Source organism: Orbicella franksi, chromosome 6 (assembly GCF_964199315.1).
Source record: "Orbicella franksi chromosome 6, jaOrbFran1.1, whole genome shotgun sequence".
NCBI lineage: Eukaryota > Metazoa > Cnidaria > Anthozoa > Scleractinia > Merulinidae > Orbicella > Orbicella franksi.
This window is the reverse complement of record NC_138150.1, coordinates 31,377,381-31,394,291: the sequence shown is the minus strand read 5'-3', so window position 1 is coordinate 31,394,291 and position 16,911 is coordinate 31,377,381. Positions and strand designations below refer to the sequence as shown.

The window sequence follows — 16,911 nt, the reverse complement described above, 5'->3', positions numbered from 1 at the left end:
CCTTGGATAGTTTCCGAAAAATCTGAAATAACCGAAGTTAAGTTTTATGGCTCCTGGTTTCACTCAATCGAAAATTCCCGAAGTTTCGGTAGGAACACAAAATGGAACGCAATTGCAATGTGCACTTTTTTACGCGCAAGGGCAATACATGTTTATTTCAATGACATAATTTCGAAAAAGGAAAAAATAAAGCCGAGATCAATATCTACATATGAAACTTCCAACTTGGCTCAGAGGGCTTGAGACAATAAAGAAAACGAAATTGTAACGAGATTCAAGGATTAATACTCTAAGTCATTCCTTCAAATCCATTCTGACTAGCCTCTGGACCAAGTTAAAACTTTATTATATCGAAATCGGCTTATTAATTTGTTACTAGAACCAATCAGAATCGACGATTTTGTTTTTTATGGAACACCTGCCGACTGGCGAAGGCGAGGTAGTTAGTGGTATAATGGCCCACTGACGGGTTGCCCAATTCATTCACGGTTGGCCACTGATTATGGTTATGCATAATTATGCGTGTTTACACAGCTGCGTCCTGGTTTGAAACATTAATTTTGAAAATTCTGTCATGCCCATTGAATTATTTAAGTTAGAATTCTAAATATCCTCTGAGCAGTTCACTTTCTCACTTAAAAGAAAGGAAATACAAGTCGACATCAAGAAGATTAACTAAGGAACCGAAGGGTAGGTACATAACTTAAACTTAATTCGAGGAATAATTTAATAGTGAATTTCGAAGTTCGAACTACGACATTTGTAATTTGGTATTGTGATGCAGCTTGGTTATATAATTTGTAATCTTTATGCTCTTTCGTTTCAATTCACCAAATGATCCATTTGTAACAATGGCATTGTAGATACATAGGCGGACGGTTAGTTCCTTCTCTTGTTTGTATCTGTGGTCAGCACATATGTCACAAACACTTCTTTTCTATTGTTTGTTTCGAAGTTGCAAGCCCCGCGTTAATTAACATTTTCAAATAATAAGTCGAAAACTTAAATTCATAAAACTACCGTAATGCGCCATCAAAACGCAGCTGGGTTTAACGAAAAAAAGTACTAAAAAGAATACTAAACTTAGTGAAGCCTAGAGGCGTCCATTTTGCTGAGAACTTGTTGTTGAGCTGAAACAAAAATTTCACGAAACAACTTCACAAAACACATTTGGGAAAGGAACTTCTTTTATTGAATTTGACTGAGCCGTAATGGCTCTATTTGTTTTTGCCGCAAGCGAATGTAGTCTGATATTTTTGTTTTTCATTTCCAACGTGTGTAGCTTTATCAGCTTCAGTTCCCACGCAGTAATAACAAGAAAGCTTATTTCGCAGCGCTTCCAGACACCTCATATTTTCAAACTTTACCTCGTGAAGCATTTCATCCCTTTTATCCATGGCATTCTCAGAAAGGGAACTTTAAACCATGAAAAGATATTTGTCCAAGTGTTATAAACACCTGTCAAATAGTCTTGCAAATGCTACTGCAAATAAATCACTAGCACTTTTAGCTTTGAGGCTTCGCAGTGTTTCAGCCCCAAAAAATTGTTGGCCAAGCAGTGTCTCGCAGTTAATTTTCATTTTAGTGTTCCAGAGCCACATGTTCATGTTATCTTGCTGGGAATTAGAGCAAGAAAGCAAGAGTTCCCCCCCCCCCCCAAAAAAAAAAAATTGTGAAAGAGCAAGGATAAGCTTTATCACAGAAATCGTCATTGACTGATAAACAAGAATTAATTTAATGATCAAATTTTCACGGAACATCACGTAGCGTTATTAAAACTTTTTTCGGTTTTATTAATAAAGCACTGAAAATTGAAAAGGATGTATACGATATATGTCGATACAAAATTAGCTAAAGGTTACTGGAGACGTTCAGGGTGTCCTTTAGAAAATCTTTCGTAGTCGCGTCGCTTTAAACAAAACAGTAGTAAAGTAGATGTCAACGTAAAGCTAATAAAATGTAAAATAATAACTACTTAATAACCGAGAGTGAGGTCGTTACGGGAAAATCTCAAACTGAGGTCTTGCCGTATTGACCGAGCGACAGCGAGGTCAATACGATAGGCCGAGGTTTGAGATTTTCCCGTAACGACCGAACGGTCGAGGTTATTAAGTTGTTTATTATATGGCTCACGAATTGAAGAACAAAAAATTATTCGAGCGGAAGTCGTCAATTTACATCCGGCGATGCGCGCGTTTACCGATTCATTCATCGTCTCAAACCCAGGGCAAAACCACACAGTCAGTGAACTTCACTACTGTAATTCTTTACGGGAAAAATGATTGTCACAGCCCTCAAAAAGGTATTTTAGTATCGTGGAGCCACAACTTGATGAGGGAGTTTTTGTGCTTCAAAATGGTCCAAGCCAACGGTCTTTCGGTGAAAGAAAATACTAATGCTTCAGAATGCACTGCTCAGAATAACTCGATCTTCGCATTCGCTTTCGACAACATATCTTGGCCTTCTTCATTCTGGGACTTATGAATGAACTTTTCAAGCCTTGTGAGCGTCTAAAACTTCCTGCAGGTATCAGAAATACTGCTACCGACAGAAACCGTCCGATTGTTTACATCTGATGATCCTAGAAGCTGATTTTCACTCTCTTGTGTTGAAGCGAGGGAATCTATTTGATGAGAACTGAAACGGAGTTCAATATTTCGGTAATTATTGTGACTAAGATGATAACTTATAAGTTTCTTCGTGGTTTTCTGCTCAGGATACGTGACACATTTGCCGATGGTGTTTTACACTTAGCGATTTTAGCTTTACTCAACACTCGGCAAACTTTGATTGCTTTTCACTAGCGCTCGCCAAGGTTACCGGTAAGTCAAAAACGACTTCTATATAAATTTTAGTAAGGAAAAATCCCTAAACTTTTAGCTACTCGGAATTAAATTTACCTCTCTTACTGTTTTTAATCGGCCTTCATCGTTTCAATCCGCTTGAATTTTCCGAGCCAGGCTCTTCCTAATTTGCATAATCCGTAATCGGCCCGTGGGCATTACGGGAGAATAATGCCCTACAATTCAGTGACAATTAACCAATCAGAGCGCGCGTTATATCGTCTACAAACACAAGCCATATAATAAGAATAAGTAATCATTTTCAAAAATCGATCTGTTGGCTGGCGCAGGCAAGCCGTCAAACGTAAAATGACAATGTTTGCCGACGGATAAAAATGCAAAATGCTGACCTGTATTTGAAAGGACAAACAGTTATTTAGGGCAGCAAGATCGCCCGAACTAGAGTCGCAGTTGGAAAGACTAAACTGCTCCCACTGGTTCTGCTCCAAGAATTGAGATGAGATGACCGCAGATCGCTACGAGCTAGCATTACAACACTTCATGAAAGTGAAAATTTTTCAGTTTGCATTTTCTGTCGTTGTTTTTAACATGTAGAAATGTGTCTTTAAATCGATACATTCGATAATTTGAGAATTTGTTTATTTCAATAAGCGATAACCATTTTTTGTCGAAATCTAGCAAAACTTGTAATTTTAGCGCAGTTTTAACATTACAATGACCTCCCTGCATCTATGTTTATTGCTGACAAATATAGTAAATAGTTCGTTTCCATTGCGTTTGTGTGAGTCGTAAGGGCGTTTAAGTTTGGTCAAATTTGTCAAAATTAGAACTTGAGCTTGCCTAAACCTTACCGTGTGTCTGTGCTCTGATATAGCACGCTGTTTCAACCAATCCGAGCGCGCGTCATATCGAAACTTTATTATAAATAATGGGTAGCTTAGCCAATAAGAGAACGGCGTTCGTGATGGGACGCTAATAGAATTATAGATAGAAAAAGAAAGAAAATGCCGCTGGAATAGAATATTTACCGATTTTCGTCACACGATATGGCTTGAGAGAGGAAGTATTTGAAATATCAAAAAGCCTTACACAGTTTGGGGTACTGACAATGTTCGAAGAATGTGTCGGTCACTTCGGTTATACCGCTGACCAATGAAACACAAGCTTGGAATTCCCAAACGTAGTCTTAATAAAAGAGCACTTTGAATTTTTTTCTTTTTTTGAGCGGGGGGGATACTATTTCGCAATCATATTGATTTGTAGTAACCGGAAAATTGAGATCCGATCAAAGCGGTCGTCTCTCTTAACGACTTACTCATTACAACTTTTTTTTAGACACCAACTCACTCACCACTTACTGATCTTTCCGTGACCGATGCGTAAAAACAGTTCTAACCCTTCCGATGTTAAGAATTTTGCAAACCTTTTCAACTCAAGACCCTACGTGAAGTTATCCTTCCCCGCATGTTTATTTAGGATTTTAACACCTTTAGCTATTCTTTTTAACGAATAGAGTTAAAAATCTTCTCCAAAACAGTTTTTTCTCGATATCTCGCTATCATTTACGACGTTGAGTTAATTTTTTAACAAGCTTTAAACCAATGTTTTAGCAAGACAATTAGCAAAGAAAATGTTTTTCACAAAATGTCGCCTCTCAAGGTCTACAGTCATCATAACGGTGAACCGTCTTTTCGTTAGAGGGTCTTCGCCGATTTAATGTTTCCATTTGTAGTTTTTCCACCTAATTAATTTTTTAACAATTTAATATACGTTCAACTGTTTAATGTATTTCTATATAAGGTTATGAGGAAAGTGAGAAATTACAAAATTTAATAGCGGATCGTTCTGATGGCAAGATCATTTTCCTATAAAACTATATTACTTCCTCCTATGTGTTTATGGTAGACCCACTTCTTTAAGCATCTAAACTTTTATAGTTAAGTTCATTTGCTTCGTTTTCTAGGTTACTTGATCAGTTCCTCAGTTCTCGCCAGTTTACTTCTCTCGATTTTTGCGAGCATTAATTTCAGCGTTATTTGTTATATGCCAAGCGTCAATTTGGACAACCTTATTTTTCATTATTTTCATGTCAAAATTCTCGATTCATTGTTGTTTGCGTAGTTAACTTATTTCAATCTTTCACAAAGGTATTCATTGCATACTATTTCTTTTCTGTCGTTCTCACAAAAGTAGTTCTTAGCATCTGGTTCAGTCTTGGATCTCGGCCAATTTCAGTTTTGTTCGGGTTTTGCATTTAGTTCAAGAATAAATAAATATGTTCCTGTTTTCAAAAAAAAAACCTGTGTTCCTTTCCGTTAATCTGTCAAAAGTTCTTCGTTTGAACTTTTACCCCCCTCCGCGTTAATTTCCGATATCTGGAAGTACTTTTCCTTTATTTCGCCATATTTTCAAATACCTTGTTGAATATATAGCTATAGCAAATGCCTTGTAATTGCCTTTTGGGGAAGCAGTTTTTAAGAAGTTTAAGAGCGATAATCAATGCTTGCAAACCGAAATCAGCTAATATTTTGGACAGATTATGGTGTCGTCGGCATATTAGCAGACATTTCTGTGCTGTCCAAACTCGGAAATGACATTCTCAAACTCATTAATAATTCATCAAGTTTAAACAAAGGAAATTATCACCGTGACAGTGTTTGGATATCTGGTCTTAATCAGCGTAGATTTTTACGATTTTAATTCTCCATTTTCTCCTTAGTTTTATTTTCGATTGAGAAGATATATCAAACACTCAAGACAGTGTTTGACCATATTTCCAAACACCTCGAAGTTCGTCAAAAATACTCCGCTTCGCTGAGGTCAAACACTGTCTTTCGTGCTTGATATATGACATCATGGACGTGACAAGCACGCCCATTTTTGTCAATTTGTACAAGAAATTTCGCTCTCCCGCCTATTAAGTTCTGCAGCTGGTAAATATAGTTTGCGTGACAGATTTATGAAGCCAACGGCATTACTTTATAAATTAAATTTAATATATTCTGCTAATACATCCTTTTGTTCTTTTTAACGAAAATATACGTTTTTAAATTCTTTTTTCTCTTAGAATTCAAAAAAGAGACGCAGAATTATTGGCAGCAGCTGAGACTGCGTTGTTTCGTTGTTACCTGATTGTAAGAGGTAAACGCTCGTGTAAACTAAGGTATCATAAATTTACGAGATACAGATTAACCCCCTAATAATTTATTAACCGCCCAATTGTGACGATAAGTTTTCCTGGTAAACCACTGTGACGATAGGTTTTTCCTGCAAACGCTGTAAATTTCTGATTTAACGGACACTTGAACTAACAACTGGGGGGAATCTAACTCTGGCGAGCACTGCTACACGAGGATCTTCTTCAATGGTTTTCACTATGGACGTCAAGGAAGAGACATAACTTGGTCCAACAGTAGTTTATTCTGCACTCGTCAATACTGATCGTAATCGTAGGTGAAATCGATGATGTAATCGAAAAAGTTTTACAAACACACTTGCTTATATATCATCCTCTCCACGTGAAATGTTTACAATATGACAACGCAACTTCTAACATACAATACGAGCGGAAAGTACTTTAATTAAGATAATTAACACTACCAAGTTTCCAAAATTAAAAATAGAGCGTCAAGATTAAAATTCACAGCTGGATATTAAAAGAGAGATACTTAATGCGAATTTCTACTATTCCCAAAAATTGGGGTGACTAATAGCAAGGGGAAATTATCCCATGAATAAAAGTGATAAAACTTCATTACTGAAAAATAGTCCAGCTGTCTAGGTTCCGTGGAAACTAATGTACGGAAGGGAAACTCAAAAGGACAAGATAACGAATTATTTGTCTAATAAAGGAAAGTTAGTGGTAACAACGTTGCACACGTACAGGTGCGCAAAGAATCGGTAATGTACAAAGTAGAATGTTTAAATGACTGGTCATCAACTGAAAAGAGGCTACTGTTGGTTTTTCTATAATTTTCCAAAATGACTGTGCAACGGCGAATTTTCTCATAACACAATAAATTACTACCTCCCAATAGAGGAGATTAACTCGAATCAGGAGGGTAAAATTTCATACGGACGCAAATTTACTTGCTTTGCATAAAGAGATACAGAAACAAAGCTGGCGGCCAACAACTCCATTTTGTTGGCATTCGGTATTGAAACATGTGATATAGACCGTTTTCGTAATCTCGGTATTGGACTGGAACTAGCTTGCAACTGAGGCTAAGCGGGGAGTCTTTTCAAATGCAAACGACATATATCTCTTTTCAATGATATTCCACTGCATGAGCCTCCATTGCAAGCTAGTTCCAGTCCAATACCGAGAATACGAATATGATCTATTGGACACAATCCCACAGACTGTTTCTTTGTGGAAATCGTGTTAATTTCCCTCATTTTGAAAAGAGGCTCTTCCCCTCCAGCTGCGTGGCAGACATTGTTCGCAAAATTTTCTCTTACTATTCTATACTATGTACATACTATAATGTCTGGGAAAGTGTATCCAGTATCTAGTTCTCCATATGAGTTTCTTGTTAAAAAAAATATTGTAAAATTTTTTATTACTTTTTTCGGTAACTTCACTCGATGTACCTTAATCCCAATTCTAAATTTAAAACTCAGTGTCCGATTTGATTACAATTTGTGATAAGACATATTAAAATTAGCTATTGAAAAAAACCGTGAATGTTTGTGTTGTCATAACAGATGTCAAAAGTTTCCAAATCGCCTCGAGTATAAGGTTTCCTTTCATAACACGAAACATCAGTTTCTCAGTGACTTTACGGCCCTGTAAGATTCAGTCATTAAAAAAATGTACGGTCATTCCTAAATTCGTCTTTTAAACCATTATTTCTAATTTCTTCTTCGGTTTCTGAAGGTAAGAATGATGTTCTGTTTCTCATGTTTTATTTTTGTTTGTTTGTTTGTTTTTTTTTTTTCTTTACTATGATGTTTACTGAAATTATCAGCGATCGAAAACTGAAAGAGTGATAGAGATATCAGACCTTGAGTTTTGCGCCTGTATATTTGACATCATTTCGTTTCTTCTTTTTTTCTGAACAAAGGTCTGTTCTCAATTTGTTATTTGTTCCATAGTGTTTTCTGGCAGCTCGTGAAATCTTTCCGTGTCAGTGGACAAGCTTTGTCTCAACCCTTACTAGCACTGGCGGGGGAACTTCATAAAAAGGTGCGAGTGAAATTTTTATGAGGGTGTGTTATTTATTTTCAAGTTGTCTGTAACATGATCTATAGAAAGAGGAAGGGGCATATTTTTTTTTTTCGCAAGTCGCTTTTCTAAGATATCAATATAGAATTACAGGCTTTGTCTGTTATGATTTTGTTCCGCAAAATAATTGCAATTTTGAGGCGGCACAAAATTACGTTTTAGTAGTCAGTCATATCTTTAGTATTGTGAGGACTTGCAGAACGAACATTAGCTGAAAGATTACTAAAAGGTTTTGTCAATTGAAATGTTTTCAACGATACTTAAGTAGATATTCAGTACCTGTAAGCGACATTTACTTTTTCTTTTAAAGTGACATTTAATTTTTTCCTTTAAGGATGAGTAAGTACGCGATCGTTCTGTCCCACATGTATGTATGCAGTATTTTTAACAAGTACTTTCATCGCTCTCACAAGATTTAAGAACAGAGTCTCAGGTTTTTATCTGTCATGGTTTCGTTCTATAACCTTATTACCCAACTGCAAATGTGGCAGCACGAAAATACATTCAACATAGTGCGGTATTAGGTCTGTGACGGAGCTAAATACGATCGAAGAATTGTATATTTTTGCCCAACTAGCTGAGCACCAATATAATACAATCATCTTGCCGTCTCAGTCAAAATTACAATTTTATACATTCGTTTTGTATAGCGAATAATTATATCTTTTACAGCAAACTTTTAAAATCAGCATAGCATTGCTATAAATTCTTACTACCGGCGAACGGTTAGTCACACGCATTTTCGGTTTCGTAGCGAGCAAAGGAGTTGCTGCTATGATTTCGTCTTTAATATACGTACAATACAGAAAGTTGGTTGTCGAAATGAAATCCTCTGAAGTACCGAGCGACGTCGAATCAAAGAAGTTACCCAAATTTTATTTTATTCAACCTAATTAAGCTTGTTGCCATTACAACATCTGGAGCTGCACTTGAATAATCACACGCAATCACATGAATTCGGTTTCTTAGCGAGTTAATTGCTTAGAGTTCTACTTTTACTGAAACATAGGTACGCAAGGCGTGCAAGAGTTATTTTTTTGTGAACTATGAGTCTGGGAGATAGGAGCATTAATGGAACTGTTTACAGTAATGATTTGGTTGATTTGACAAGTTTTTTTGCTTGCAATGTACAGCAAGAAAGAAACTGGAAATTTATGATGTACATACGATGTTACATCGGCAATGGTAAGATAACTAAATAGTAAGCCATAAAATGTTTGACTGAGCAAACTACAGTAATCTGACACGTCTCCAGATTAATGTAGGTACCATCTTATTTTCTAACAGGCAATTTTATTCGTTCTTTGATACAACCCACACTGTGATTGGTCTGACACGCGCACATGCATAACTCCTTCACTCACCGATCACGTAGCCCTTCCCCCGGAGGGGGGGGGACTCCCTTATATGGGCTATATAGGTCTGTGTGGCCCCGGAGGGTATGGTTTTTCAGCCGTTTTTGGTCATAAATAGGGTATCGATTTTAGCTGATTTTGGCCATTTTGGTCATAAGTAGGGTACGGTTTTTGCACTCTAGCCTTGATATGGGTATGCTTTAAGAAGAAGCCACTTTTTCATCATTATCGAAAAGAAAATCAACAAAAGCCCTTCACAAATTTATATGTTTACGGTAATTTAACATTGGTTTGAACTAGGGAGCTAATTATAACGCAGGTCTGAAACGGGGTTTTGAATTGAGGGTCAGGTCGTAAATAGGGTTTCGAATTTTTGGTTAGGTCATAAATAGGGTAAGGAATATCGCAGATTTTGGTCATAAATAGGGTAAGGGTTTTGGGAAGCGGGCCGCACACCCCCAACCAATTTTTCTGGGAGTACCCCCTCGGGAGCCCTTCCAGCCCCCAAGAGGAATTTTTGCTCAAAAATATTCAAGTTAAGAGAACTTTTCGCATTTTATACGAGTCGTAAGTTTGCCCTTTTTACACAACACAACACAACAACACTACTTCACCGAAAATTGAAAGAAAGAGAAAAAAACCTCTCTGACACGTTGAAAGTCTGATTTAATAAATTGCACTTGAACTTGGTGCCACACAGTCTTCAAAGAACATTTGAACAGTTTTCATACTTTTTACCAGGAGCCATAATGGCTCCTGTTTTTACCTTTAAAAATATCGGGCTGAAAAGAATGTCATAAAATGCCCATCAAATAAAAATATTAAACTGCTACTGCAGAGACGTAAAAACACTCTAGAAATGAAAGCTTCTTTTTTGTTTAATATCCTGGGAACTATAGCCGATAACTTGTAAGCTCTAATTGAATTTACTCCCATATGAAAAACAAAAGTGTCGAGTTACCATTTGTAACTAAAAATAGTAAACATCTCGTGGGAACAAGTGGTGACGATTCGTCAGCTCTAATTGAATTTACTACCTTGTGAAAAACAAGAGTGTCAAATTACCCATTGTAACTAAAAAATAAAAATATCTCGTTATATTTGCATTCAATAAGAACAAAACAATCGTTACCTGCACTTAGTATTGTAAACGTTAGAACTGCTTCAAATCTAAATAGTCTCGTCTCCTCTAAAACATGTCCTAAAAACTAGAACCGACGATTCGTGACCTCTAATTGAATTAACTCCTTGTGGAAAAACAAAAGTATCAAGTTACCCTTTGTAATTAAAAATAAAAATATCTCGTGCCATTTGCCTACTACTCATGAACTGCTTCAAAACTCAAGACTCATCTCGTTCATGACTATCCACCATTACACTGAAAATTATGCACTCTAAAACAACCCAATGTACGTATGTAACTGTCACACTCCCCTCCAAACCACCGGACTAAAAATCACAAACCGGCAACATACACGTCACTCTTTATTTTTCAATTACCAAAGTCCTTGTGTTTATACATACCTTGTGTTTCTTACGTACCATTTACCTTTACAACAAGAAATTTGATTGGTTGTTCATAGTAGATCCAATCTGATTGGTGTGACATACATACATCTCTCACTCACTCACTCACTCACTCACTCACCCATTGACCCGTCCATAACATACCCGACGCGCCGACTAAGAGGTATTTTTTTACAAAAAAAATAACTCAAAAATCAGTTTTAATTCCGTAATCAAAAAGAAGTTCACGAAATTCTCTAGCAAATTTGAGAATTCTCCACTTGAAATTTTTTTGTTCCAGTGAAATTCCGGAAATCAATTTGCATGGGGATGTTAAACGATCTTAAATGGTACAGAAACCAATATTTATATATACAGTCGACTCCGATAACTCGAACCAAAATCGATTTCCCCTGGATTTCCGTCATACATTTACTGTAATTTTACCCTCGGTAACTTGAACCCTCGATAACTTGTACCTCCCGCTAACTCGAAGCAATTTTCGTTTCCCTTCAGGTCATTTTCTATATAATTTTACCGTCGATAACTCAAACCATGCCTGTCAAACGTTGCAAGTCAAAACAGTGTACTGCAGTCCAAAACATTAAATTTATTTTGAAGCAGATGCGTGAACTTTTTCATTTCTTTTACATGACACAAAACATGTTAGTTCAGTTTATACGAAATTAAGAAATGTATTGTTTCAGTTTCACTAGACTTCCCTACACTGTATAATTAAATTTGATTAAAATGTACACTGCATGAATATAAAAACATTGAACACCGTTTTTTCCTTATTGCGGTCATTTGTTCTCAACTCCCGATAACTCGAACTCCCGATAACTCGAAACTTTTCCAATTTCCCTTGAAGGTTCGAGTTATCGGAAGTCGACTAAATATAGTTGCCTAATCTGTTTGTCTGCTAGCTTGTTTACACTGTAATCGCCGTCATATTGTTATATCAAAGTCGTTCGCCCGATCCATACCTATTAGTTCCTTTACTTCGCATATCATGCCGAGTAAATCGGGAACAATAAATACTGCAAAGCTGATATCTGGGAAGCTTATTCCTAGCCATCCATTCGAAACTCTCTGCGTTACTTGATGTCTTTCATGACAGCAAAACTTGATGATTTCGTTGTTTAGGTGAAACAATTTGGAGGTCATGCCTTGTCAGAAGAGCCATCGAATGGCAATTAACAAAAATTATTTATTATCCATAAGTAGACTAACTTTCACCTGTCATTTTTAATCGAAACATTTGTGTCTTCCTCTCGGGATTGCGTTCAAATCAAGCTACTTCAAAATCCAAGATTTCGTTCACTTTCACTTTTCGTCCTTAGGAAATAAGGGTATAATATTTAATAAGGTGGAATAAACGGTGCGGATTTTATAGGAACGGTGAAACTGACCGGAGGGTCGCAATAATGGAGCGGTGGTTTTTATGGCTACAGCTACTTCGGCTTTTGTTTTGTTTTGTTTTGTTTGTTTTGTTTTGTTTTGTTTTGTTTTGTTTTGTTTTGTTTTGTTTTGTTTTGTTTTGTTTTGTTTTGTTTTGTTTTGTTTTGTTTTGGTTTGGTTTGGTTTGGTTTGGTTTGGTTTTGGTTTTTTTTACAGCTTAAGGTGAATTTATTTTCCTTACGGTTAACAGAAATCTTAGAAATTTAATTACCATTGTTTTAAGAAGTCTTAAAAAGTAAAAATTAACTTTCATTCTTTAAAAATGTTAAAATTCTTTTTGATTAATGTAAAACATATTTAAGGTCTAGGGACCATTAATTCCAGGCCGGAAAAAGGTATTACCATAAGAATTGTAGACTAATATAGTTTACAAGCCACACGACACTACACAAAAAAAGTTTTGACAAGAGATCTTATGACTTTCACTTTCCGACAGCTGAAATGTTTTTGCGGTTAATATTATTTGACGGCTAATTAACAGCTTAAATTTTCCAATTTTTACGCCTTTCCAAGAGGAAAGATAACTTTTACTTCTCAAATTAATCTACATTCCTTTCACCTTATACGCACCAACGAATAGGTGAAAAAAATATTATTTTGCATTGCTACGGCTATCTTTTCTCCTCCCCCTCCCCCCATCATTACTCTTTCCTCCCTCATCATTTTACTATTACGCCTCGTTCCTTCTCCCTTACACCTTTTCTACTAGCTACTTCTGATTTCTAATTATCAATGTGGGAGTCGTGCATCCCTATGCCTTATGATGTTTTAATGTTTTTGGTTTTTTTTTTTTTTTTTCAGTTTTTTGTTGTTTTGTTTATTGATTGCTTTTATTTATGTATTGTGTCCTTTTTTCATTCAGGTCACTAAACTAAGCGTGAACAGCGACACTTTAATCACCGGACATGACGGAATCAGTTGGTATGACTGTGGTACTCCTCCTACTCGCCATTATAGATATCGTTGGTAACGTTATCGTTTGTGCGATCATCAAGAGAAATCGAGATATGAGGTATATTTTCATTTTATTTTTATTTAGTGTCCACAACGGCCACCCTAGGGACAGGAAAAAGGGGTTGTTGTAGACAGGGGGTCGTTATGGGGAGGTAGGGGTATAATGTGACACCTATTTTTTTGCAACATTTTTTGTCAAAAAATACTTCTTTTATTTTAGCATATATAAATAAAAATGTATCGACAAAACAGAAACTAAGCACGGAGACCAACGATGCACGGTACGGATCAAGATTGGTGACCTTTTACAGTGAAAAATGAAGTTTTGTATACGCCGTTCGACTGTCGTTGATTAACTGGCCATTGTCGACAGGTTATTTCAGCAGTTGGGACAAGTTTTAGTGGCCGTTGTCGTTGTGGAGAGGTGTCCGTCGAAGAGGGGTTATAATAAGAGTGGCCGCCGTAAAGAGGAGGTCGTTAGTGAAGGTTCAACCGTAATTATTTCGATTCGAAACTTCGTATGAAACAAACATGGCGATCGAATTATAAACTAATTTATGTCCTCGGTTATCGCACAATATCGTGATTTTTCAGTGATTCGCAGATCAGTTATTTGCCTCACCCTTCTGCTTGGGCAAATAATTGATCCGCTCGCCACTGACAAATCGCGATATTTTACTCAGACAACCTCGTCTAACAATTGTTTAATATTTACAACATTTTCCATGCACTATTAGCAAGGTAGTAAACTTTAAGGATACCCTTTTCCATCGTCCCTGGTTAGTCAAGTCAAACATTTCTCCGCCTTTTTCAGTCCCCTTTGGAACTTAGCTTTGGAACTTTTTCCAAGTAATTCATATGATGTTCACCTGGAATACAATAAATAGTCCTCTCTCACACTTAAACAAGTTTCTTTATAAATCCATCAAATGTTTTCGCTCGTGCGTGATTGGTCTAAACGCGTCATGTGACTGAATATGCCCCAGCTAAAATTGATAAATATCCGAGTGATATTCACCAATTTTCAAAACTGCGCGTATTGCAAAAAATATTTGAAGAATAACAAACACAATAGCTTCCATTTGGCGCGAAAATATGCTCGGATATTTTTTCTTGGACATTACCTGTTCCTCAAAGCTCACAGTTTTTCTCGAGCTACGCTCTCGAAAAACTGTTCGCTTCTCAAAACAGATAAGTCCGCGGACAAATATCCTAGCGTCTTTTCGCGCCAAATGAAAGCTATTGTTTATATATATTCCAAATATCAGAGTTCTTGCATTTGTGCATGACTAGAGTTTCTATGTGTCTTTGTGTTTCTGACATTTTTTTCTGTACTTATCAAATTGTTTTCAATTCCAAAGGAGTCCCATGAATTATCTTCTTCTAAACCTGGCTATAGCTGATATCATGTATGCTGCGTTCATCGCCCCTCGAGTTTACTTCCAGCTTACTTTAAATCATCCAGATGGAGTGATGGGCACAATTTTTTGCAAATTTGTGACAGATGGAAGTGTTGCGTGGATTGGAGGAGCCTCTTCCATTGTCACTTTGACTGCAATCGCCATTGAACGATATTATGCAGTAATGTATCCCCATGGAAACAAATGGAAACTTACCGAGCAAAAACTGAAGGTTAGTCCGAATGACAAATTAGACCTATTGGTATTCATGGCTTTTCTTCGTAGACGAAGATTCAAGAAGGCTTCCCCCGTCCAGTGCATGCTTGTTAATGGCTGACAAGGCCTATAAGAGAAAAGCAAGTCCTGCCACGATTGTTACAGAGCAACGTCTGGGAGGATGTAGAAGAAGTTGGGATGAAATGGTGGTCTAATAAATCTGTATGCGTTTAATTTCAGGTGATTATTCCCTTTAGCTGGATTTTTGCCATACTTCTTATCACGCCGATGTTCATTGTCAAAGATGTCTTGAAGAACAAGGACGGCGGTAGCTTCTGCGCATATGTCTACCCAGAGGAGTGGATGGGTAGAGCATATACCACCACATGGAATGTGGTTTTCTTTCTTCCATTGGCTTTGATGATTGTGTTGTATGCCAGAGTCGTGCGCGCTTTGTGGTTTCATGGTAATGATGAAAATCAACTGACACATCAACAGAAGGTTAGTGTTATTTAATATGTATGGTCCACCAAATACAGGGGCGGATTTAAGGGCGTGGCTTAGGTGGCTAGCCCCCCATTTTGGAGAAGCCAAAAAATTTAAGACTGTGAAGATTATGGCAAAAGTAAACGCAAACACTCTGGATAGATACCTAATTGCAACTTCTACCTTGTAGCACTATGACCCAGTCTCTTGTGTTTTCTTAATCTGACTTGGCGTCTCTGTATACACAGGGAGTGGCGAGAGTGCGAAAAAGAGTCACTCTGATGGTCGTAGCTATCACTGCCATATATGGGATCTGTTGGGGCACGAATGAAGTTGTTTACGCCATCGAGTTCATAGCACTGCAACACATTGGTCACCTCCCAATGGCCATCGCTAACACGATGGTCTTGTTTAATTCTGCTATCAACCCGTTTGTATACGCGCTGTTGAACAAGCAGTTCAGAGAGAAGATGAAGGTAATGTTATGCTGTACACATTCCCCGGCTGCCAGGATTCATCCTAAGAGGAAAAGCAAGGACACGGTCCTTGATCACAACACCATCCCCTCGATTTACACAGCAGCGTCATCTACAACGGAGTGATAAGTGTTCCGAGTTGATTAGCGCATTCTGAAGGATCAGACTCACTTGTTCTAGAATTTGAGCGGAAAAAATACGATACATGCATTTCACTATGTCCACGTACTTTCACAAGAAATATGTTGTTTTTATACTGTAATGGTAAAGTACAGTTGCACACACTTTGTTTTTAATCGAAGTTGTTTATGTCATTTATAATACATAACTTGCACCTGTATATTACACATGAAGGTCTCATTGGGGTGGGGTGGGGTGGTTTTTACGGCTAACGGTTAGTTTATTTTCCTTACGGTCAACAGAAATCCCGGGGAGGTATTCCCAAAAAAATTGGGTGGGGGTGTGCGGTCCGCTTCCCAAAACCCTTACCCTATTTAAGACCAAAATCTGCGATTTTTCCTACCCTATTTATGACCTGACCAAAAATTCGACACCCTATTCATGACCGTTGCGGCTGGCACAGTTGCGGCTTTTGTTGTTAGTCTTATCGATAATGATGAAAAAGTAGCTTCTTCTAAAAAAAAAAAAACACCCAATTCAAGACAAGTGTGCAAAAACTATACCCTACTTATCATAATGACCAAAATAACCAAAATCGATTCCCTATTTATGGCCACGCAAAACAGCTGAAAAACCATACCCTTTGAGGCCGCACATACCTATATAGCCCATATAAGGGAGTACTCACCAGGCCAGAAGTCTTAGAAATTTATTACTTTGCTCTTATTAACCGAGCAGGAGGTCTGTATGGGAGAATCTTGACCGAGGTCGTGGGTACAGACCGAACGCAGTGAGGTCTGTACACACGACCGAGGTCAAGATTCTCTCATACACACCGACTTAGCTCGGTTAATACGATGTTTATTATATGGCAAAGAAGAAAACTTTTATTCGTTTAATGTAACT

The 16,911-nt window shown here is 37.3% G+C and overlaps 1 protein-coding gene across 3 annotated transcripts; it reads left to right on the top strand.

Annotated features, from left to right (window-relative positions):
• The first annotated feature begins 548 nt into the window (after positions 1 to 548).
• On the top strand, positions 549 to 16,785 carry LOC145489984 (QRFP-like peptide receptor). Of its 3 annotated transcripts, XM_081469073.1 has the most exons (7): positions 549 to 690; positions 5,872 to 5,945; positions 7,902 to 7,992; positions 13,216 to 13,365; positions 14,669 to 14,939; positions 15,164 to 15,424; positions 15,658 to 16,785. In XM_081469073.1, the coding sequence occupies exons 4-7, from the start codon at positions 13,259 to 13,261 to the stop codon at positions 16,009 to 16,011; spliced, it is 993 nt and encodes a 330-aa protein (XP_081325199.1). In that variant the 5' UTR covers positions 549 to 690; positions 5,872 to 5,945; positions 7,902 to 7,992; positions 13,216 to 13,258; the 3' UTR covers positions 16,012 to 16,785. The 3 variants fall into 3 exon arrangements, with proteins under 3 accessions (XP_081325199.1, XP_081325201.1, XP_081325200.1); XM_081469075.1 differs by lacking the exon at positions 7,902 to 7,992; XM_081469074.1 differs by having other exon boundaries at positions 5,872 to 7,992.
• Positions 16,786 to 16,911: the final 126 nt, after the last annotated feature.

Coding starts and splice junctions, on each gene's coding strand:
- LOC145489984 (XM_081469075.1), top strand. CDS start 13,259: ATGACGGAATCAGTTGGTATGACTGTGGTACTCCTCCTACTCGCCATT. Junction 14,940..15,163: donor TTACCGAGCAAAAACTGAAG/GTTAGTCCGAAT, acceptor GTTTAATTTCAG/GTGATTATTCCCTTTAGCTG. Junction 15,425..15,657: donor AACTGACACATCAACAGAAG/GTTAGTGTTATT, acceptor CTGTATACACAG/GGAGTGGCGAGAGTGCGAAA.